General features: G+C 44.0%; 1 protein-coding gene across 4 annotated transcripts in view; it reads left to right on the top strand.

Annotated features, from left to right (window-relative positions):
* CTNNA2 (catenin alpha 2) overlaps positions 1–25,339 on the top strand; it is a 544,191-nt gene that overhangs the window by 457,700 nt on the left and 61,152 nt on the right. For all 4 annotated transcript variants that reach the window (XM_053402026.1, XM_053402025.1, XM_053402027.1 and 1 more), the window contains one exon: positions 1,333–1,533. In XM_053402026.1, coding sequence (XP_053258001.1) covers positions 1,333–1,533 — 201 coding nt within the window. The remainder of the gene's footprint in view (positions 1–1,332; positions 1,534–25,339) is intronic.

Here is a 25,339-nt window from a genome sequence, read left to right as displayed (position 1 = left end):
GGTATAGGATGTCAACCAAAGGCCTGGTTAAAAAGGAACGTTTTTGCCTGGCACCTAAAGGTGTATAATGAAGGTGCCAGGCGAACTTCCCTGGGGAGAGCATTCCACAGATGGGGAGTCACTGCAGAGAAGGCCCTGTTCTCGTGTTGCCGCCCTCCGGACCTCTCAAGGAGGAGACACGAAGGAGGGCCTCAGAAGATGATTCCAGGGTCTGGGTAGGTTCATATGGAAAGAGGCAGTCCTTGAGGTATTGCGGCCCTGAACAGTTTAAAGCCAGTCAAAACCAGCACTTATCTACTGGGGTTATGTGGAACTCATACATTGTCCTAGGTAAATAAATCTTAAGAGTGGGATAAAATGTGTCAAGTAAATAAGGCATGCTGTTGGCCAGCCTGCTTAGTTTCAACTCTCAACCAAAATGACTCCTACATGCATGACGCTACCTTGACTCTCATTGATCAGCCTGTCAATGAAAAAGGCACGGAATGAATGAATGAATGAATGAATGAAATCTACCGTCTCCCTCCTCTCTGTTGAATCTTCCTTTCCTCTATTGTCTTGGCTACTGCTAACATTTATATTGTATGCTCTTTGGGGGCAGGGATCTGGCAACATTATTATTGTTGCTGTTGTTCATATTCTTATTTCTGTCCTACAAGTTTGCCATTCTTTGCCAACAATGGAGAGGGAAAAACACCCTGAAATTTTATGAAAGCTCAAATATCCAGTTGAGTATTCGAACTGAACAAGCTTATGCAAAATAAGTAAATTGAAATGCATAATTTCCCCTGAGAACAGGATTTGGTTTTCTTTAAGGAGGATTTGTAGGGTTTTTTTTTTCCTCCCGTTCATCTCTCCTGGTATGAACAGTGCTGATTATAATAATGAAGTCTAGGGCAGTGCTTAGGGAGGGAGTCATGGTGACCAGCACTGCTAGTGTGACTCCTAGCAGATTTCCTTTACATTTGCTATGAACCAGTGGATTGAGGCATCTGCCTTGTGGAGAGATCCACATTTGTCTCATACGACAGAAATCTGTCGTATGCCATTCTTTTATTTTAATTTTGGCTCTGCTAGCCCAACTCCAAGCTTCTTAGCAAAATATTGAGCTTTAGGCTACCTGGACTTTAACCTTGTTCACCCAAGGATTCACTGGGTGGCACTGGGCCCATCTCAATCATCTCATTCCATCCCCACCCACCCTAGATGCTTCCGTAAATTAGGATTTTGTTTGTGATCTATTTCTCAGCCTTGCCGCACAGACAGATCATACCGTTCTTTGAAAGGAGCCACACAACAAACATTCTGTCTTGTGTGTCTCTGTGTGTGCAGAAAACCACATTCTGGAGGACGTCAACAAATGTGTGATTGCACTGCAAGAGGGAGATGTTGACACGCTGGACAGGACCGCGGGGGCAATCCGAGGCCGTGCAGCCAGGGTCATCCATATTATTAACGCCGAGATGGAAAACTACGAAGCTGGGGTTTACACGGAGAAGGTGCTAGAAGCGACAAAGCTGCTTTCCGAAACAGGTGAGTGCGGACAGCAAATGCCTCTTTTCTTTTTCTTTCCATTTAAGGTCAATCAACAATCGGTTCTGTGACCTGTGGCAAAGCTTGCATAGTGCTGCTTCCGACCCAGTCACTGCCACTATATGTTGAAGCACGTTTGATAGCTCCGAACCATGGGCAATTGGGCCTGGTGCCAGTGTTCAACCAAGTTGGGCACTCACCATGACCCTAGGGTCTCGGAAAGGCCCATTACCAGCCAAACCTGGCTGTGCCAAGTTTCCTCACCAGACGCCAGATGGCCATTTGGGCAGTAGGTAGGTGCTGCTGCTGCTGCTGCTTTTGAAGGGGAGCCAAGCTCAGCACCCATTGCCTTAATTTACCCAGAATGCAATGCCTTAGGAGCCTTTAGATTTATGAAGTTTATAAAACCGTAGAGCTTATTGGCTAGGACAATACATTTTGGGTAAATTAAGCTGGTGAGAAGTCACCGTTGATGGAAGTCCATCTTAGCTCGTATTAAAAAGCTTCACCCCCTGCCTACTCACCTCGAAGATGTTTCTCTGGGGACTCTGAGTGGTATTGCTGTCATTGCTGTGGCAGCAGCACCAGAAAAAAAGAATTGTGTCGGGTAGAATTGTGTATTGTGGGGCTGGGCCCCATCAGCATCAATAAGCCCCCAGAAGTCTGGTACTGATCCTGTGTGCTATGTTCTCCATGGGTTTGGTATCTTGTTATGGAAACGGTTTGGGAAAAGTTAATGCTACCCTTACTGATGAAGCCGTACCTTTCTTCCTTGAACGCAGCCTGAAAGCACCCTCTTCCTGTACAATTCATGTTTCTTTCAGAGCAGCACGTGTGAAGTCAATATTTAGTGGATTCTTAGTTGAGTTGTGAGTTGCTGCTCTCAGGAAACTAGAGTTTCATGCACCTCATACATTTAGAGCATATGTCCCCACTGGTGGAAGAAGAGGGGGGCGGGGGAGCGCACCGCCCCAGGCACCATGATTCTGGGGGGGTGCCATCGCGGCTGCCACCCCCATGCTGGGCACTACGCCCCTGCGGGCGGCACAACACACCCCCAGGACGTGTGCCACACCCCTGTGGGGCGGTGCGCCACACCCCTGGGATGCACACCAGCCACTCCCCCACCTGCTCTCCGCTACTGTATGTCCCCCCAACCCCCCCAGAGAACTGTAGTTTATCTCTCAGAGAGCCACAGTACCAAGCACCCTTAACAAACTGTGGCCTGATTCGACTCAATCTCCGAGGGAAGCCGTGTGTTTTATAAATATAGTTGAAAACCACTGCGGTAAGATATCCTGATTGCACCTCTTTAATTGGCTGGTGCAACTATGGGGAGCAGAGAACTATCCAACGTAGTGCCTTCTCGTGGTTGTGGACTACAGCTTCCAGCACCCCTGACCAGTGCCAGATGTACTTATAAGCTAAACAAGCTATAGCTTAGGGCCCCACTCTCTTGCCCCCCAAAATAAAAAAACAACAACTGGATGCACATTTCCAACATATAAGATAAAAAATAAATAAAATAAAACCTACATACAGCAACAGTGTTTTGTGTTGTGTAGGCTTCTATGATGTAAGTAATGGGCCCCACCAGCTAGCCTGCTCCCTAAAATATCACTGGTTTGCTAATTTCTATATATAGGGTGCCTGCATTCTGTATGGACTAGTTGTAACAATTACTTTGATAAAATATATTTTGTTATGTGCAAATGGCTTTAGATACCTATTAGATCCTTAAATTACCATATAGCATATACAGTATTCAACACAAAAAACAGTGGCAATTTGTTGTTGACAGAGGGCAGCTGGACATATAAAGAGCCCCATTATCTTAAGTAGCTTAGGGCCTCATCAAAACTGAATCTGACCCTGCCCCTGAACATTGACCATGCTGGCTGGTATTGATGGGAGTTCTAGTCCAATAGCATCAGGAGGGCTTCACATTGTCCAGCTGCATCAATATCTCTCCCATGTCAGGGGATGGAGGCAGTCCTATAAGCACACAGAGGTGTGAGCATGGAGTCTGAGCATGGAGGGAGCAAGGAATCTTGCTTTTGCAGAAGATCTGCATATGCACCAGGATGTTCACCAAGCAGTGGATTAGGTCTTTTAGGTAAAGGTAAAGGGATCCCTGACTATTAGGTCCAGTTGTGACCGACTCTGGGATTGCGCCGCTCATCTCGCTTTATTGGCTGAGGGAGCTGGCATACAGCTTCCGGGTCGTGTGGCCAGCATGACTAAGCCGCTTCTGGCGAACGAGAGCAGTGCATGGAAACACCGTTTACCTTCCCACCGGAGCGGTACCTATTTATCTACCTGCACTTTGATGTGCTTTCAAACTGCTAGGTTGGCAGGAGCAGGGACCGAGCAACAGGAGCTCACCCCGTCGTGGGGATTCAAACCTTCTGATCGGCAAGTCCTAGGCTCTGTGGTTTAACCCACAGCACCACCCGCGTCTTTTAATTGCCTGTTAATAGCCAGTTAGCCCAGACAATGAAACCACCTAGAGGTGTGGACTGGTTTAAATTTATTTATTTATTTTAAAAAAACACCACACAAACTGATGAAATGTGCAGCAGGTGTGGATCTCAAGTTCTCCAATGCAAATCCATTTGGGGATCACCAGCTAAGTATTCTCTCCATTTCCATTAGAACTTTCATTAATAAAAGGTGAGTGTTTGCTTAAAAAAATAAAAAATCATTTTGTATTCTGGCATGCTCAGTGTTCAGTCAAAAAAAAAAAAAAGAAGACATCTATAATTGCTAAAATTTCAGGTCCAGCATTATGCAAAATTTTGCCTATTTGCTTTTCATAAAACTAATTCACAATGATAAAAACACAATAAACCAAATCTGCAGCAGACACATTAAATGGTTCCATGGCATATTTAATGTGCTCTTTAATAAAGCGTGAATTATAATAAAGTACTAACAGCCCTGTAGTAAATGCGTATTTGGCCAAGCCCCCCTTTCAGGGTTTTTATGCAAAAAGAAAAAGGAAAAAGTTTAAAAGATCTAATTGCTGTGCTGTGCTGACATAGAGTGCCTAATTACAGATGCCTGGTTTTCCCCCAAAAAAGTGCACGCTGTATTACATTGTTCATTTGCAAGACGACACAAGAGGGCTCTTTCCAGTATAGTTTGAGAAGTTCTTTTCATACAATTGCATCAAGATCCCTTTGGCATGATAATTTCCCTTGCGTGCGGAAGCGGGTGTGCACAGAATGAATCCTGATGGAGCCACATACATGGTTGTTATCAGTGATGTTCTCGTTGTTTTGTAGTGTAGGTGGGACGAGGGAAGAGGCCAAAGGAGTGGAAGCTTCCTAGAACTTTGGCCAAATCTGCATACTCTAGATTCTGAGAATGATTTTAGCAGATCTCCTGTTTAAACTGGAATTTGGGAGCAGGGGACTGCAAAGCAGAGGGACCATAAAGAGGGGAAATATCTCATTCCCAGTACAGAGGAGAGCAAGTAGCAGAGTGACAGAAAATCCACAGTGAATGTAGAAGGTCCCAAAGTCTCCATGTAGGACAGGGCATTCTACAATGCTGGAGACCTGCTGCCAGTCAGTGTAGCCAATACTGAACTTGATGGAGCAATGGTTTGACCCGGTGGAAGGCAGATTCCTAGGCTCCATACTAAATCAGTTGAAGTGAGTCTAAGTATATATTTATATTTGTATCTATATCTATATCGTCTATATCTATATCATCTAAATCCATACCTATATGTATTTCAGCACCTCCTGCATTGAGAAGTTTTTAACATTTGACTTTTTATGATGTTTTTATATTTTGTTGAGAGCTAATTATTATGATTATGATTATTATGATTATTATTATGATTATTATTATTATTATTATTATTATTATTATTATTATTATTATCCCCTGCTCTCCTTTCCCTCTTTGCAACACTACAACTGTGTCTGAGCCTTTCACAATTTGTAACCTCTCTGTTTGTTCCATAACTACTTTCTTCTCTGGCCTAGCTCTCATGAACAGCATATTAGGAGGCAAAAATGGTTATAGGTGCACTCTGTTAGGTGGGAACTCCTATGCTGGATTTCATTGTTAATTGTCTTCCTGTGGAGGAGCACTCAACTGTGTGAATCCCCACTTGCAACCTGAAGTGGTACAGTGGAAGGAAATTCACTTCCTCATCCGCTGTCCGTGAGGATGATCCCAGGTCTCTCTCACTGCACCATTGTCTCACAAGTACCCACTCCTTATTCACTCTGTGTGTTTCCTTTCTTTTATTTGTCAGCCTCCCCTCACCGGTCTCTGTACTCCATTCCTGAGCATTATGAGCAATTGACTATTCATTTGCTACAGTCTTCCATTATGGGACTCCTAAGAACATAAGAAGAGCCTTCCAATTCAGGCCAATGGCCCATTGTGTCCCACCCACATCCTGTTCTCACAGTGGCCGACCAGGTGCCTGAGGAGAACTGTGGGCAAGATTGGAGCACAGGAGTACTCTCCCCTCCTGTAGTGTCCAGCAACTGGTATTCAGAAGCATTGCTTTCTCCAACCATGGAGGCAGAGCTTAGCCATTGTGGCTAGTAGCTAGCGATAGCCTTCACAGCAGAGTGCATGGGGTTCCCAGGTAGTGCCCCATCCAGGCATTGACTGTCGGGATCCAAGCGAGCAGAGCCTCCAGCTCTTAGGAATTTGGCCACCCTCCAGGTGCCCGGCTTGAATCCTTACCTCCCCTGCCAGCGTCTGCCGGCAAGATCAAGGGAGGTCTCTTCGGCGATTCTCCTCAAACGTGAAAAGAACACACCACTCCTCCCCCTCCCATCTCCAGGGGGGGGGAAAGAGACAGACAGAAATATTTTTACATGTCTTTATTCCTGTCTTTCACCAGTACAGAGAAACATGTCTGCACACTCTGATTCCCAACGCAGAGAGAGAATAAACTCCACCCATGTACTTCCAGTACAGGGTCATGTGCTGCTCTGAGGTAACATCCGGCTCTCAGAGCACTTTACAGACAGTCCCAGTTTCCCACGGGACAATCCAATAACATTCACATCCTGTTTACCATTCCAGCCACCTGGTGCTTGCTTCTGCATTGCTCCTTTTTCGTAACATCCTCCCCCAAAAGAATCAATGCGTGTTGCAGCAAGCAAAGCATGATCCAGAGAAGAAAACAAACAGTTGTTATACACATAACACTCCCCTGTTGTTTCAGTTCCACCCTTGGAACTCCCCGCCACTGGTTTCCCCAGTGTACCTCTCTGGTTGTCTGGTTTCCAAGGAATGAGTGCATCTGCATTACCTTGGCTAGCAACTCTCTGTTGTGTCTTTGTCTCTGACTTAGACACAGCTCCAACCTGTCCTCGGTTGTTTACAACAGCAACACATGCAACAGCTAAGTTAGCAAACTCTTTTGAGTACCTCTTGGGTGGTTGACCCTTTGTAACTCTCTCAGACCTACGTATGAGGTGCTGATCCTCTCTGCTCACTGGTCCAGTCTCAGGACTCTTTGGAGAACTAGTTCCAATGGTAAACAGTGGTTCATCCTTCAGTTGTGAAGGCCTATCTATTGTGTGAGACTTCCTCTCAATGACTGTGACAACTGAGCTCTCCGAGCTATCAGTGTCATCACTTTCTGTACAGCTGAAATCAGTGAAATCATCATCATCTGAATCGTCCTCAGTGGGAAATGTGTGTACTATCACTCTCTCCTTTTCAGGAGCACTCTCTAGAAATTTTGTGAGAATCACCTGACCAGATTCAGACAAAATTACTCTGTAGAGACCCTTTTCATACCCCACAAAAATGCCTCTGGCATTCTTTACTCCACCTGGAGCTTCTGTTCTCACATGAGACCCAAACACCTTGAAATGGGCAACAGAAGGTTTTCTGTGGAACAGTTTCTCAAAAGGAGAACTTCCCAACTCTTTTGAAACCTTTCTCATTTTCGTATAACAGAACGACATTAGAGACTCGGCCCAGTACTCATGTGGCAGATGTGAACTAAGCAATTGCGCTTCCATCCCCTTTTGCAATTCTCTGTTCACCCGTACACAGACACCCCTGTTCCACGCTTCCGCTGAAACAGCAATCTTGTGTCTTATTCCCTTCTTCTGCAGGAACCTTTGGAAATCCTGTAAAAGAAAAATCTGCTTCTCATCTGTGAATAGACAATCAATGTTAGCATCATGCATACTCTTAACTTTGTCACAAAACTCCTGAAACCTCTCTAAGGCTTCCTTTGGCTTTCTCAACACATAAACCCAGACATAGTTAGAGAAATGATCCACACACACAAGATAATATCTTGCATTGCCTCTAGATGGTTCTAGAGGACCAATCACATCAGCATACACCCGCTGAAATGCTCTGTTGACACCGGTCTTCTTCTTGCTCACACCTGCAAGAGAAACTAGGTTAGACACAGATGAATTACATTCCATGTAATCACTTTGTGCAAAAGTCAACAAATAAAGTCCATCCTTCTCCCTGGCTGAAAGAAATAACTCTCCATCTTTGTAGATCTTGCAGCTCTCAGCATCGTAGGACAGTTTCAGTCCTCTCTTTGCAATCTGCGAAACACTCAGCAGATTGAACTTCAATTCAGGAACCAAGTAAACATTGTTTATTGTCAAGTCCAGACTCTTAAGATAGACAGTCCCCACGCCGGCCGCTTCCAGCTCCTGACCGTTGGCCTGTGTCACAGTGAAGCTTTGCTTCTTAAACGTTGAAAAGAGTCCTCTGTGTGGGGACATATGAACCGTCGCTGCAGTGTCGATAATAAACGCGTTCCCAACATCTGGCGTGGTTCCTTTCGCCATCAAAGCCTTTGCAGGTTCCACCATAGGCTTGGTACGACCTTTGCCTGACGCCTCAGGTTTTGCTGAGCGGCCCTTCGCTCCTTTTGGCTGACGTGGCTTCTTACAGTTCCGCTGAAGATGCCCAGCCTGTCCGCAATTGAAACATCGGACAGCATTCAAAGCTACAGCATCCTTTCCAGTAGCCTCATCGGTGGGGGAATTAGAACTCCGTTCCTCCCTCCCCCTGTCCTTTACCTCCAGTGCAGCATGCCGGCTGTGTTCATCTAGAACCACGGCACTCAGGGGCACTCCCCCCTTCTTGGCATCCATGCTGAATCCAAGGGTCAGCTTTACACTCAATCTCAAGCCAGCTTTCACTTTTCAAGCCAGTAAACTCCAAAAGTCTTTGTTTACTGCTTTCACTGGCAGGCAAACCTTTGGGCTGTTTTTTCAAAACCCTTGCACAGCTGCGCAGATACACTTTCGATTTCCCAGGCTCTTTTTAGGCCACTCAGTAACTGGCAGACGTTGCCTAGCAACCTGCTCAGGACGGAACTCCTTATCTCACCACAGGAATTCCTGGTATGCAAGCTTGCCCTTTCAGAGCTGTTGTTTTTCAAACGCAGCTCTTTCTTGTGAACCAGAAAATAAGCCTTTCTGCGTTCATTCTCTCTTAGCCCGAAATGTAGCATACCTTTTCTGGCTCCGTTGCCTTGAAACACACTCCTCTCGGTGTCCAGCTGTCTGTTTCAGCTTCTGGCTGCAGGCAGACGCTTTTCTTTATCTCCTTAGGTGCAGAGGATGGCAACGATTCATCGACCTCTCACCTCTCATGCAGATTCTCATAGATCAGATAACCATCGGTCTGCTACCAGTTGTCGGGATCCAAGCGAGCAGAGCCTCCAGCTCTTAGGAATTTGGCCACCCTCCAGGTGCCCGGCTTGAATCCTTACCTCCCCTGCCAGCGTCTGCCGGCAAGATCAAGGGAGGTCTCTTCGGCGATTCTCCTCAAACGTGAAAAGAACACACCACTCCTCCCCCTCCCATCTCCAGGGGGGGGGGGAAAGAGACAGACAGAAATATTTTTACATGTCTTTATTCCTGTCTTTCACCAGTACAGAGAAACATGTCTGCACACTCTGATTCCCAACGCAGAGAGAGAATAAACTCCACCCATGTACTTCCAGTACAGGGTCATGTGCTGCTCTGAGGTAACATCCGGCTCTCAGAGCACTTTACAGACAGTCCCAGTTTCCCACGGGACAATCCAATAACATTCACATCCTGTTTACCATTCCAGCCACCTGGTGCTTGCTTCTGCATTGCTCCTTTTTCGTAACATTGACCGGGTCCCAGAGCTGCTTAGTTTCAGCAAGGTTGGTAAATCTGCCTTCAAACCACATCCTTGAGACCACACCAGTGAAGGACCCTGAGAGGTAAGAGGGTCATCCAGCATGGCTGATTGGAAGGCTGGCTGAAAGGGGCTGGAAGACCAGGCAGGTATATTACTCTGCCTAATGGTAGGGCCAGCTGTCTTCTCCACCCCATTTGCTCCTCGGCAGGCAAACTATGCCTGTCAACTTCCCGGCTTTAATACGTAGTAAGACATTTCTGTAGTTAAATAACTCTAGCTTTCTATGAAGGAAATTTGCCATAAATCAAATCACATTTCTGTAATTTGTGCATTCTTATTGCTAATATTCACTTTGCCATATATATATTCATGGTAAACCAATGACTCTGATGCTGGGAGAATGCAAATGGGTATGTAATTAAGTAAGTTATTGCTGTTGCACAAGGCCAGATTTTGCCCTAGATGCTTAAACATCCTATTGTATTCGACCCGCATGTGGGTGAGACCATTTTGTACTTCATTTGCTTCCCCACTTTTTCTTTAATTGAACATTTATTCATTTTCAAATGAGGAGCTTTGGAAGATCTAGAGGGGAACTAATTTGAATGATAATAGAAAAGGGGAAACTGGGCACAGCCCTCTCTCATAATTATTATTTACACTTTCACAGATCTCTTCAAGGAAAGCATCTGGATGTTGAGCTGGAAAAATCCACACAGCCTTGCAAAGTGCTATTTCCCCCCAGCTGTTTCTCTGGGGTTAGGCTAGGGTGTATTTTCTTCTCCTTCTCATTTGTGGAGGCATCCATGCTAAGGATATATATGGAGGAAAATAAATTCCTACCGCAGGGCAGGATAGCCTGAGTTCAAAGAACTCCAGATTTAACTAAAACCCTGAAATGAGAGCTGGGCTACATGCTACATTGATCACATCAAAAGCCGCCACAAGTAAGCAGGCTGTCATTTCACAAGAGGAGATTGACAGCCAGTAAACTGGGGCCGATGGTCCCCTTTCCCTGCCCAGTGTTTATCTTGGCTTATCCCAGGTCTCCTTTAGCAGCTAATTTTCCCTGCTCCTCCCCTCCACCCCACCCCACCTAGGGACACTTAGCAGCTAAAGGAGAGATGAGATCACTGAAGATAACAGAATGGGCAAGAAGCCAAACAGTTCTGTGATCCCTGCTATCCTGGTATTCTCAGAATTTCCAGTAGCCTGAGTCTGGCTTACTCACCACTGTCATTTTATTATTTGTACCCCGCCCATCTGACTGGGTTGCCCCAGCCACTCTGGGGGGCTTACAACATATACAAAAACAACTCCTGAACTGCCTCTCCTGATTCGAATGGAACAGAGAGGCAGACCTACCATATTTTTCGCCCTATAGGACGCACTTTTTCCCCTCCAAAAATGAAGGGGAAATCTGTGTGTGTCCTATGGGGCCAATGCAGGTTTTCGCTGAAGCTTGGAGAGCGAGAGGGGTCGGTGCACACCGACCCCTCTCACTCTCCAGGCTTCAGGAAGCTATCAGCAATCCTGGGGAGCCTGCGGATAGCAGCCTGTTTCCCAGACGTGGGGCGCGCTGAAAGCAGAGCGTGGGGCGCGCTGAAAGCAGAGCGCCCCGTGCTTTGGGAAGATATCCGCAGCCTAGGGAGCCCTGCGGGAGTTCCCGCAGGGCTCCCTAGGCTGCGGATAGCAGCCTGCTGCACGGAGCGCGGGGAGCGCTGAAGCAGAGCGCCCCGCGCTTCGGGAAGATATCGGGCAGCCCCACAAGCTCGGGGGACAGCAGGGAGGCGCAGCGCCGCCACCCCGCTGTTTCCCGACCTGGTTTGGAGGCTGGCGCTAGGGAGAAGCGCGCTTCTCCCTAGCACCAGCCCACAAGTTCGGGGGACAGCGGGGAGGCGGAGTGCCGCCATCCCGCTGTTTCTCGACCTGGTTTGGATTCCCCGACCTGGTTTTTTTTGGGGGGGGAATAACGGGGGGGGAATTTCCTTTATTCCCCCCCAAAAAAAAACTAGGTGCGTCCTATGGGACGAAAAATACGGTAGGTGTCATCAGCATGCAGATGACACCTCGCGCCAAACCCTGATGACCTCTCCTCACAATTTCATATAGTTGTTGAAGAGCATAGGGAACAAGAATGATCCTGCAGCACACCACACATCAGTTCCCACGGTTTTGAGCAGAAGTCCCCCATTGCTACCCTCTGGAAACAACCCCGGAGGTAGAAGCAGAACCAGGACATGGCAATGCCTCCCATTCTTACCCTCAGTGCCACTCAAGGAGAATACCACGGTCAGTGATGTTGAATGCCACAGAGATGTCAAGGAGACTGAACAGAGCTGCCGTCCCTTCATCCCTCTTCTAACAAAAGTCATCAACCAGGGCATCTAAGGATCCGAAACTGGATTGAAATAGCACCAGGAGAGTTCTTATCTGAATTCACAAAGATTGATTTCCCTAATCAAGGAAAAGCCAGGGGTACTCAAGACGTTCCAAGCAAGTGGAGAAACGGGAAGTATGACTGACATGCTCAAGATTGCACCATGAGGGTAGGGCCACAGGAATATGCTCTCGGCAGCAGTGGTGATGTCAGTTACCAGGAGGAGCAAAGTTGGGGCTTCACAGGAACACTAGTAGTAGCAATGGATTGATTCTCTTAGAGCATCTGCCCCCCCCCCAGCCTCTCCACTGCCTTGTTCTTCTCCCACCTTGTAAATGACAATGACTTTGCAGCTGAGAGGCTATTGCTTCAGCTCCTGCTTACCAGGAGAGCCATTCCTGACCGTATCAGCCAAAATTTCAAAAAAGATTAAAATTTATATACCACCGTTTGTCAAAAGGCCACAGGGCAGTTAAAGTAACATAACTACATAACATGAGATCAACTCAATACAAACAAGCAATACGGTTATATAAAGCATAATACTTCCTTCTGAATAATAAGGGAGGGGGGAGTCAAAAGGGTGTCTCTCTTCTTGCCGCTCTGCTTGCTTGAAATGTCTGAAGCACCTCTCGGGTTCCCTTTATGGGGCAGGGGGAGTGCCATGCTATAGCTCCTCCCCTCAAGACCTCACCCCCTCTGATGAAGAAAGAGAAAGGGTTGTGTGGCTGCTTGGCAGAAAAGGGGTTGCATAAAAATGGAACTATAAGATGAAAAGGATGCAAATGTGTAACTGAATACTATTTAGGAGGCTTTTTTGTTTTTAAGATTAGGAAAACATCACTAGATTGGGGAGATGTGTAGTCGGAGGAAGAAAGCAGAGGTAAATAGAATCAAGACAGTTAAAACATGCCTCTTGAAAAGTGCATTTTCTTTTCATCTTCAAAATTTGTGGGTTCCCTCCCTCCCCATAATATGTTTATATCCTTTCTGTGTTTAGTGGAATATTTGGGATTTCTCCCTCTCCGATCCCTGCCCTATAACATAATGGAAGCCACCGCATGTGTTCTTGGACTGTCTATAGCCTCAGCTGATCCCATCCCTGTTCCCCGGTGTCTCTGGCATCGACATTAGTGACTGTTCACACGCTGCAGATAAAACTTCCTTAAAGTGCTCTTGTCTCATTATAGTCCCCCTTTAAAAAAATAATGCACGGCACTTGATTACCGCTTTATGCCAGCCATGAAACCGCAAAGATGCATAAACTCAAATATTTGTGCATTTCAGTGAGACTAAATTGCATCCTCTTAATGAGACAGAATAGAACTCTTAAGATATTCTGACATCTCTTGAATTTTCCCTCCTGTAATTATACACAATGCCAGTTTTCTTTCAACCCCAGCTTAAATGATTTGAATTGCAGGCTACACGTTAGGTGGACCTGGCTTTGTACTCTTAAATTTCCATTTATTCAGATGTATGCCACTCATATTAATAGTGAATGGTTCCGCCTGTCAATTTTTGTCATGGTCTGCTGGGCAATAAAGCAGCTAATTTGCTACTGTGTTCCCCCTTCCCCAAAAGTCAGCCACTTCTATTTAACATACAGCAACGTGTAGCATCACTGTTATAATTTCTATAGCTGTAAAACAGAGTTGATATATCTTTGGACTTTACAAATTCTAAATGTGCTTCTCTAGCCAACATTCAGAGAGGCTCATGAAACTAAGGCCCAGTGTCTTTATGCTACTGCTGTAGCGGAAGAGGAAGCGAAAGCTGGGGAAAATTAGCCTCATAAGAGATAGCAATGAAGGTTGGGGTGAACCAGGCAACGTCTACAACTTCCTGTATAAGTCAGCTGAGAGGGAAAGTGCAAGGAATAATTCAAACCCCTTAAACTTTCCTTTCTTATTGGGGCTGCCTGTGGGTTGGAGTCTTAAGGATTCTGATCCAGTTGAGTCAGGCTACAAATATGATCAGGCTAATGGAAAGCTGGGCTCTAAGATCTCAACTGATCGGATGTGGCACAATAAAAAGGGATGGAAAGGCCTTCAAAAAAATCATCTGTGCAAATCGTCAGGGCCCACCCCATCAGTTTTGCAACACATTGAACATACGCTAACAAGCAAGTGGAACATTTTTTGAGATGCAGCTGCAAAAAAAAAAAAAAAAGTCTAGTGCTGTTCTAGGCTTCATCAACCAAAGTCTAGTGTCCAGGTCAAGGAAAGTAATAGTCCCATTCTATTCTGCCTTGGTCAGACCACACCTGGAATACCGTGTCCATTTCGGGCCCCACAATTTAAGAAGGATGTTGACAAGCTGGAATGTGTGCAGAGGAGGGCAACCAAGATGATCAAGGGTCTGGAAACCAAGCCTGATGAGGAACGGTTGAGGGAAGTGAAGAGAAGCTGCAGCAGAGAGATCACACAGGGCTCTGCAAGCTCTTGCGAGAGATATCTGTAACACTCATGCTCCCGCTTCTCCTCTCTTCTCCAGTATTGGCAGTGGCAGTAGACAGGCAAATTAGTGGGATCTGGCACCTTAGGATCCCAGCAGGATCCCACTGCCGGAGGCAAGTGCCTCAGTTGGCCTAGTGCTAAGGCTGGCTCTGCTTATCTTTTTTTTTCATATGTGATTTAATAATTTGATGAATTCCAACCTAAAAAATCACCCAGCCTAGCAACTTCCTACGTCATTTAATGCCTCATTGTGGAAGACCATTGTGTTAGTGAATGTAGTTATTCAATAGGCCCCTAGTGCAATCCAAAGACACACGTAGCTGAGAGACTTAATTCTGTGCAAGGTGGAATGACAATGGCAAAATCCCCATTCAAAATGGCGTTGATTATCTTAAGAGAGGGATAAATCAGCATGCATTCTGAAAGGTTAAATCATGCTTCTCTTAACAGCCAGAATTGTTGTAATGAAAGTGTGCTTTGCAAAGGAAGAAGAAAAAAATAACAGTACAGTGCCATACAAAGTAGGAATGTGTGGGCATAATTGAATATGTTTCAAAAGATTTTCCACATAGTCTGTCACGAGTTTATTTTTGGAAAACCTCTGATGAAAGGTAAAATATATAAATACAAAAACACCTTTGATGGATTAAGTCCTGGTTAAAGAGATAGGGAACCAAATATAAATCAAGCAGGAGAGGATTTATCCTGCAAGAGCCTAGAGATTGCTAATACGGCTAGCATTGTGTGCTGCAATTAATTAACAGGCACAGAGCAAAGAAGACGAATTCATCAAAAGACAATACATCCCGGGATACAATTAACAGAAATGGCTTTTAGAATGGCTGCAATACAAGGTCAAAGAGCAGTTACTAGCCTACCCTGTTTTAATAGCAGTGCTTTGTATCTGCTTTGTCTCATATGCCAGCTTCAGCCATATCCAGATAATCACCAGTTGGCCAGTGTATTATTATTATTATTATTATTATTATTATTATTATTATTATTATTAATTTTTTATTGGTTTTACATACATTCACATTACGTAACATCATATCCTCTTATTTTATCTCTTTGGCTCAACTGAGCCTAACGGCTTCCCTCCCTCCCGTCTGATGGTTTACAAAATTAAACTTTATATCTTTACATTTCACTTCATTTCCTATCCTTGTTATATCATTACCTAAAATATTATATTACGCAACCCGAATAGGTAGCAATTTCACCTTACAAATCTTCAGATAACCCTGCTAATGATGTTAATTGCTTACAGTTGTCTTTCAAATATAATATAAATTTGTTCCAGTCCTTTTGGAATGCTTGGTCTCGCTGGTTCTGGATTTTTCCCGTCAGTGTCGCCAGTTCTGCAAAATCCAACAGCTTTATCTGCCACTCTTCTTCTGTTGGTAACCCCTGTTGTTTCAATCTTGTCTCAGTATCTCTCTACCCACTATCCCCAATAAAGAAAAAGCTTCTGGTTTTTTAACAAAAGTGTTTTAAAACATTTTCTTTAGCTCATTATATATCATTTCCCAGAAAGCTTTCCTCAGCATGGGTCCTTCGTTTCTTTGTTAACTGCATATTGTATGACATTTAACTCATCATAAATTATCTATAATCTTTGTAACATATGGCATTGCAGAAGTTAACCAAAGCATGTCAAAGATTTCGTATGGGAACAGTGTTCTTTTAAATATAATAATATATATCCCATTCTTTGTTAAACTTTTGGTTTGTCCGGTTCCTAATTTTTCCTGTCATCTTTGCCAATTCTACAGGGTCAAATAATTTCGCCTTGCCATTCCATTTTAGTTGGTATTTTATCTCCCTTCCACCATTTGGCTATCAGCATTCTCGCGGCAGTTGGCCAATGTAGTCCATGCAGCACTAACCTCGAGACCAATTGCTGCAATGCACTTCATTTGGCCCTGCCTTTGAGCTTGGTCCAAAAGTGCCAGCTGTTTCAGGATGCAGGGGCTAGACTGCTGATGGGAGCAGACATAAAACAGCATGTGACAGTATTGTCTTCACTGGCCACCCATGCAGCATACCTTAAGGGCAGCCTGACTCCTTGTATTCCAGATTAAGCATCATGAGTTGTCTCGTGTTTCCAAGGCCCAAATCCCTTCAATTAGAAACAGAGCATTTTTTGTCACTCGCCCCACCCTGTGGAACCCTCTTCCAGCAGAAATTCAGTAGACATTCTCACTTTTGACTTTTAGGCATCTCTTGAAGACCCTTTTATTGAGGCAGGCCTTATCCACTGCTTATTTTTGATTAGCCATTCATCTTTTATCTGCATTTTTTCGACTATATAATAGGATTTTAAGATTGCTGTTGGCTTATCACTACGTAAGATTGCTGCAGTTGGCTTATCACTACATAAGGAAACGCTGCATGCATTTACAACTTAAATTATAATATTTATTTATTTATAGTGATTTATCTATCAGAGTATTTAGAAAGCACCAGTTCATATCATATCTCTATCTCTCTATCTCTCTATCTATCTATATCTATCTATCTATCTATCATCTATCTATCTATCTATCATCTGTCTATCTGTCATATAATAAAATCATTAAAACACATAAAATCATAAAATACAAATGACCCACATCAAATCAAATTAATTCTCTAAAAAAACAAAGATGTTTTCAGCAGGCGACGTATCAGAATTTGTAGGTTCCTGTCTGATTTCAGTAGGAACAGTGTTCCATATTACTGGTGCCACCATGCTAAAAGCTTTGGTGCATTATTTTATTTATAAGAATATGTATAAATAATATAGTTAAAGAATGAACAGTTGTTCAGCTCAAAATAAAGCACATAAAACAGAGACGGGGAGGGGGAGATATAATGAGAGAGAGGAAAAGGGCACAGGAAAGTTAGATCTCTCAGGCTCATTCCTGCAGGATCAGGCCAGATGTACATTTTGCAGAGTAAGGATTAAGAGTGAAGAGCCAGTGACAAAGTGCGAGCAGGAAAAAGACTTGCTGTTAAGGCTTTTGCTCCAGTGTAAGAGCCGTCAGGTCTGACAAGCTGTATCTAGTGCAAGACGAAAACTTGGTCTGTGGCCAAAGTGCTTGCTCTGTCAGCCAGTCAAGGAAGAAGCATGGATACTGGCACAATACATGTTTCTGTTGCCAAATCACTCCGTTTCTGCCCTTGTCCCTGTACAGGGGTACCTTGGTTCCCAGACAACTCGGAACCCAAACACTGCAAACCCAGAAGTAAGTGTTCTGGTTTGCGAACTCTTTTCGGAAGCCGAACATGCTCTGTTTTGAGTGTTATGCTTCCGATTTGTGTGGAAGAACCCAGTTCAGCTACTGATTGATTGTGTGACTGCAGTACATTGTTTATTGCTTTCATTTTATGGATCAGAGGTCTCGTTAGATAGTAAAATTCATGTTAAATTGCTATTTTAGGGGTTGTTTTTAAAATCCATTTTGCATTACTTTCTATGGGAAAGTGCGCCTTGGTTTTGGAACGCTTTGGTTTTGGAACGGACTTCTGGAATGGATTAAGTTTGAGAACCAAGTTACCTCTGTACAGTATAACTCAGGGATGGGGAACGTCAGACTTCTGGGTTAATAGTGGTCCTCCGGGCTTCTCCATTCAGCCTTGGCACTCTCCCCATACCATACCTCCTCCCTAGCTACACATCTCCCCAGGCCATACCCATTTCTGGCTCTGCTTTGCATCCTCTTTGAGTGCTTGTGCCTGGCTGGAATATGTCCTTGAACTTTGATAATGCTTCTCATTGGCCATAATGGAGGAAAACATATGCACGTGTTTGCAACTGGCAACAAAAATAACATTCAGGTTTGTTGCTCTGGCCCCATTTGTCTCTGGCCCTACAGACCATGGAGGGTTATCCAGAATGAAATGTGGCCCTTGTGGAGCCTCAAAATTATTATTATTATTAATATTATTAATAATACCCAGCTCATCTGGCTTGGTTTCCCTATCCCTGGTGCTACATTTTTACACCGTTTTGAAAACTCATGCAAATTATTATCAAAATGGGGAGCACCTTTTACATGGCATAATTGTTTTTGTGAAGTGCACCCTCTTTCCTGTTTCAGATCAGCCCTAATACGGTTGATAATTCCATAGCTAATAAAATATAAACTGGGAACAAAAATTTGCTCTCAGATCCCTTATGAGCTTCATTGTGGATCAGGGATTTGAACCTGGATCTTGCAGTGTGAGGCTTAGCAGGAGTTTCCAGCATGGTTTGGCTTTAGGATGCTTTCAGGACTTATTTTGAAGTGAGATTTGATATTTGCAAAGATTGCTTTTTGAAATAATCCTGCGGGCACATATCCTTGGAGGAAATATAAACTTGTAGGCTTGTATGTAAGTTTTCTGGTGATATTCCCATGAGCCGGAAAGTGGAGGAGTAAGGATTATAAGTGGAGTGGATGGGGAAGAGATTCTGAACAAGGAGAGGTGCAACAAACTGAGGCTATTTATTCTGGGAAAAGGCGAATAAGAAGAAAACCCGGGAGAGGCACACAGGGGCACAACATGTCTGAACATTTGCATATGCCTTTGTTATTGTTCAGATTCTCCCTGAAAACTCTGAAGGTCTAAACTGACTCTTCAAAACAAGGAGCAAACAAGGAATTTGTCTCCAGATGCTTCAGCACTAAGTTTGAAAAGTGCACTGAAAGTTGATGACATTCACAACACATCTCTCAATCACTGCCTTTTAAGTGTGTGTGTGATTTATATATTACACACACAAAAAAATCTTTTTACAGAAGCATGCAAACACAGAGAAACAATTTGCCTTGCAGATCGGTGAGACTCCATTTTGAAGGCCAAGCTAGGAATGTAAAGTTCTTGGATGCCACACAGAAGTATATCAATTGCTAGTTTGCCAGTCTCCTGCTAAGGTATTTCCACAGGAGTTCAAGCAGATGATTCAAAATGTACCTGGTTTAGAGTATAATTCTATGTTTCTAGGCTAATCTGTGCCACCCGCCCAGATGATGATGGATTCCAGTGCCCATCAGGCCCAGCCAGCTGGACCAGTGCTCAGGGATGACAGGACTTGTATACAGTCCAACAAAATCTGGAGAGCACTAGGTTATCCATCCCAGTTCTAGGCATTCTTAATCTAAACCCTGCATATTGTCAAACTAGTCAAAAGTGCACTCTTGATTCTTTCCATGCATGCCCGACTTGAATTCAAGTAAGGGATATTTTCCCTTTGCAACCGCAATGCAAAGGACAAAATGTTCCTTTGCAGCCATGGCTTGAATTCAATCTGGACTGCAAAGGAAGGATTCGGCGTGCATTTAAGAATGTTCTCCTAGCCCTTTCCTTTGAGGCTGGCTCACCTGATGTCAGGTGATTGACAGATGAGCAGCCCCAACCTCACTGCTGCTACACCCGCTCCCCCCCATCTCCCAGTAAGCAGCAATGGCACAACCCACCAGAGATCAGATTAACGCCACCGCCCCATCATGCCCCCTCTAGTGGCTGCTATGCTCCATGAATTTCTATAATCCTCTTTCAAAGCCATCTAGGATAATGAACAGCACCATATCCTACAGCAGTAAATTCTGCAATTCACAGTTAATTGCAGTTAATTATGCCTTGTGCACAGAAGTGTTTTATTTTCTTTATCCTGAATAAATTGACGGTGAATGTTTCTAGGTGATCCTCAGTTAATTGACGAGAGAGGCAGAAAAATGAAATATAAACATAAATATCTGGCCCAGCGTACCTGTTGGAGGATTACATAAACCACGGGAATTTCTGGCAAAGCACTGTTGCCCAAATCTAACTAGGACGTATCTACCAAATCACTAACATGAAAACTGCTGAAATAGCTAACTCTCTCTCATGGGACTATATTTATAGTGAAATTTGTTGAACCCCAGAAGGACTTGTATATCAATTTCCAATTGGCAACCTTTGGAATATTTGTGATATATATGTGGATGTTGAATGCATACTAGATTAATTGTCAATGCCAAATCGTGTAATACTGTTATGGCACTACTGTTAAAAGCATGCTTTCTTTTAATTATGCCCATAACAATCAGGCTCAAAATGTTGGAAATTAGCCACACAAAGCCTTTTATATCAGATTTAAATGTAATAAAACTTGCATGAAATATTTAGAATCCTCTGGCATGGAATTTACCATCCTCATAGAATGAGACTTTGCCAAACACTCCAAGCTAAATAAAATGTCGTGTTTAATTCTTCATTTTTCCCATTATAATTCAGAAACGAAGGCATCCCCCCCCCCCCCATAAAAGAACTCTGTGGTCTTGATAACCAGTTGGGTCATTTTCAGTTTCAAATAATTACATTTCCATGTGGGCAGTGTTGTGTTGCCAGAGATGAATTTTTTCCTCTTTGGAAAGTGCCAGTTTGAGCAGAAAAAAATGCATTCTGAATTGATACAAATAGCTCTGAAATCTGTTGTTGCTTGTATGCTAGTTTCCCTTCAACATGATTTGTATTCTCTTGGATTTGGGTTTTTCCATTTACCTTTGGGTGTTTCTTTTGATCATATCTATATTATTGACATTAATAATTATATTTATCAATTTCCTCATGCTGTAAGCAAGCCTCTGGATGATGTACAAGGACATAAAAAGCAAAAGCAAACAATTTAAAAACACAGCAAAATACAAACTGTTCAGAATAAAACTAACCAACAGCAACAAATGGTTTGCCACCTTGGCTGCCTTTGCAGATAGGACAAGTATAATGATTAACTCAATCATCACAGTCATATAAAATCCATGGTTGAATCCGACTAAGGCCTGCTACAGTCCATAGAAGATTGCAATGGGTCTCTTTTGAGTAGAGCTTAAGACAAATGCAACTCTAAAAACTCCACTGTGAAGGCTCAAACTCACCCAACTGGTGAAACAGACTAAAATTGTTGTTGTTTAGTCGTTTAGTCGTGTCCGACTCTTCGTGACCCCATGGACCAGAGAACGCCAGGCACCTCTGTCCTCCACTGCCTCCCGCAGTTTGGTCAAACTCATGCTGGTAACCTCGAAAACACTATCCAACCATCTCATCCTCTGTCGTCCCCTTCTCCTTGCGCCCTCCATCTTTCCCAACAGCAGGGTCTTTTCCAGGGAGTTTTCTCTTCTCATGAGGTGGCCAAAGTACTGGAGCCTCAGCTTCACAATCTGTCCTTCTAGTGAGCACTCAGGGCTGATTTCCTTCAGAATGGAGAGGTTTGATCTTCTTGCAGTCCATGGGACTCTCAAGAGTCTCCTCCAGCACCAGAATTCAAAAGCATCAATTCTTCGGCGATCAAAATTCTTCGGAGACTAAAATTAGACAGTATTAAAATATCATTAAAGTGTTCTAAGAGGTGTTAAAAAGCCTGGCAGAAAAAGGAGTTTTTTCTTTTGGCACCCAAAAAACACTGTGGTAGGCGAGCCTCTTTTTAGGGTCCTCATTCCACGGGCTGGTAGTTAAGAGGGGGTGTGATATAAATAGCAATATGATGGAGCACTTTCCTCTGGGTTGTAGCCCATAATAGTCCTACTCAGAGTGGACCCATTGCAAGGACTGACTGTTGCTGACTGTTGATTGGTTTCAATGAGTCTTCTCTGCGCTTAGTTGGCTACAACCCCATATCTTTTATGGTCACTTTTAATTAGTGGTGTAAAAAGTTCCAAATTATGTATATTGTCTGTTTTATACATTGTGTGCTTAAATGTCAGTTAGATCAATTTATGCATATATATATATATGGTGCCAAACAGAATAAATTGGCCACATCACTGTGATCACCTGTGAGCTCCCGTTGTTTGGTCCCAGCTCCTGCCCACCTAGCAGTTCAAAAGCACATCAAGTGCAAGTAGATAAATAGGTACCGCTCCGGTGGAAGGTAAACAGCATTTTCGTGCGCTGCTCTGGTTCGCCCGAAGTGGCTTAGTCATGCTGGCCACATGACCCGGAAGTGTCTGAGGACAAACGCCAGCTCCCTCAGCCTATAGAGCGAGATGAGTGCGCCAGAGTCGTCCACGACTGGACCTAATGGTCAGGGGTACCTTTACCTTTTAAGGCTTGTAGGGTAGTGGCACCAGTGACTCAAGTCTCGGTCATTTTCCTATTTGTTTATTTTTCTTTAAATGAATTGGTAAAACACTCAGTTGCAAAGTACCCTTCTATATTATCATAAAATCAAATATACAATTTGTTCTGCGTTTTATGGCTTTAATGATTTCATTGTACACGGCTGTTGCATGTTGATGAAACTGCCATTTGTAAATACTCAAATAAAGAAATGAAGGAGGGGAATATATTCAGATTAAACCCTTTTTGGAGGGGGCGGGCGGGCGTTTCAAATGCTGGTTTTCATGCCCTGCATTGTTTCAAGTTGTTGCACTGCATAGAACGTAGAGGCATTTAAAGTGCACATTTACCCATGCATATTTCCAGGGTGCCGGCAGAGCTCTCACGCTGCATCAAGTAAATAATCCCTTTAAAATATTCAGTGCTTTAGTCTCTTATTGCTGTGCCTTGGGCTGCAATTTCCCTGGTCTTCTGCATATGGCCGAGCTAGAAGGCCATAAAGCACATGGGGCCATAAAACATGTGGAACTTGCCCCTCCCCAACCGGTTTCTGCTCTGCTCTTTGATTTCCGTGAATCTTCAGGGCTTGGATCAAAGCTGATGTTAGACCAAAGGTGCATGTTGTGGCTGGTTGCTGTGTCTGGAGAACAGAACATTAACGGGGCCATGAGGGAAGAGAAATGATATGTGGTCCACAGTTATTATACATATTAAAATAAAACAAAAATGGAAGGGGGTATTACCCAGAAAGTGAACTTACAAGATAGTTAGTTGCCTTGCTGTTTTGTGATTGTGCACCAGTCTGATACATGCATTGAAAAACAAAATAGGGTAAGCCTAGAATGGCCCCTCCCCATGCTGAGAAAGGCAGTACCCCACTTTTGGGGGTGTAAAGAATGTGGGTGGGGGAGTTCAGGACAATAAGGTTGAAAACAGCACAACTCTCGCATTAACCTGGAACACCAGTTTCATGTATTCCTCGATGTGCTTTCTGCAAAATTCTTGCCAAAGTTTTGTGCCAGTTTGAAGTGAATTGGACGATGTTGGGTGTTGGGGTGACCCCATCATCCCTGGGATTGAGAGTCTATTGCCCAGTTTGTGGAGCGCTGCAAAATGTGGAGTTTTCGCTGCAAAACTTTTGCCACACTTTTATGCCAGTTTGGATGGAATCGGACAACGTTGGGTTTTGGGGTCGTACCCATGACCCCCATTTTGAGTGTAAATCACTCCATTTGTGGGGTGCTACAAAATGTGGGGTTTTCGCTATAAAACGGTTGCAAAACTAGTTTCGAGAAGATCAGATAACATTGGGTGTTAACTATGAACCCTAGTTTGAATTATCAATTACTCTGTTTGTGGGGTGCTACAAAATGCGGGGTTTTCGCTACAAAATGATTACAAAACTTTGGCACCAGTTTCAAGGGGATTCCAGATACTGAATTCGGATTTGTAGTTAATGAAGCTCATAGGCCCTGTGGATTTAGGCTGTCGAGCAAAAGCATGCCATTTAAACTAGGCAGCTGCTGTCCACCCCTTCTGCCCCATTAGCCAGTTTGGCCCCATCTCTCATCCCTCCATCTCTGTGTCACAGTGCAGGCCCCGTTCCTCCATGTTGCACTCAGCAAGCATTCCCCATTCTTCCTCCACCGCTTTAGTGCAGCAATTTAAAACCAACAAGAAAGAAAATTGGGAGGCATCTAAGGAAACAGGTGTGGATGCATAAGGAGCTTACAGATGAGCTGAGATTTAAGAAGGCTGTGTATAAGAGATGAAAGAGAGGGGAAATCACAAAGGGGGAGTAGACACAAGTAGTCAACATTTTAGGGGGTTGGACTATATTAACTTATGGTCTGTGTGTGGTTTGGGAGCTGCACGGTCAGGGAAAAAACAATGCTGTCCAGGGTTGTAAAGACTGCAGAGAGAATAATTGGGTGCACTCTTCATACCTTGGATCAAATCTATGCTTCCAGGTGCCATAAGAAAGCTGCAGAGATAGTGCAGGATAGTGCACACCCCGGAAATGATCTCTTTCCGCTTCTGCCTTCTGGAAGAAGCTACAGGGTTCTAAAGACTAGGACTAGCCGCCTGAGCAACAATTTCTATCCAAATGCGATTTTGGTTTTAAACGCAGTGTAAGGAGTCTCTATGGGAGTATATTGTATTTTAAAAATGGGCTATCAGAGTTTTTAGGGGGCTAACCAGGTTGGAATAGCTGGGATAGCAGGCGTGTTGGTTTTGAATGTCTTATGTAGTGTTTTTTCCCCAAGTTCTTTGTTCTGTATGGGACAATGACAATAAAGATTATCGTATCGTATCATATCGTATCGTAGATGACCCTTAGGGTTTCTTCCACCTCTACATTTCCTTGATTCTATTAAAACTGTGCCAGCTGCAGGTAAGTACAGGAATTTGTAAAAGTCTGCCAGCCTCTCCCCGCCGCTCTTTTAGGTAGCCCCTTTCCAAAATGGCAGGTGTCGAGACGCTGAGCACACAGACTAAGAAGGCAGTGCTGGGAAAGATGTGCCCACTGAGGCATTATAAAGTATGTCAGCAGAGAGAGGAAGGCTGGCAAAATTAATTTCATTTTGGATAGATTAAGTCCTGTAGCAGGCTTTACTCCAGTGAGTCATGTTCGGAGCATAACATTTAATGTAAGAGCTGCTCCTGCCAAACTGTGCACAAAGCAAGTGTCTCGAATCATGCAAAGAGCTCAGTAATGTGAAAGGAGGGGGTTCAAAGTTGCTGCCACTTCGTTCTT

Source organism: Podarcis raffonei, chromosome 9 (assembly GCF_027172205.1).
Source record: "Podarcis raffonei isolate rPodRaf1 chromosome 9, rPodRaf1.pri, whole genome shotgun sequence".
In the NCBI taxonomy this organism is placed as follows: Eukaryota; Metazoa; Chordata; class Lepidosauria; order Squamata; family Lacertidae; genus Podarcis; species Podarcis raffonei.
Note: the sequence above shows the minus strand (reverse complement) of the source record. Positions and strands in the feature narration are given on the sequence as shown.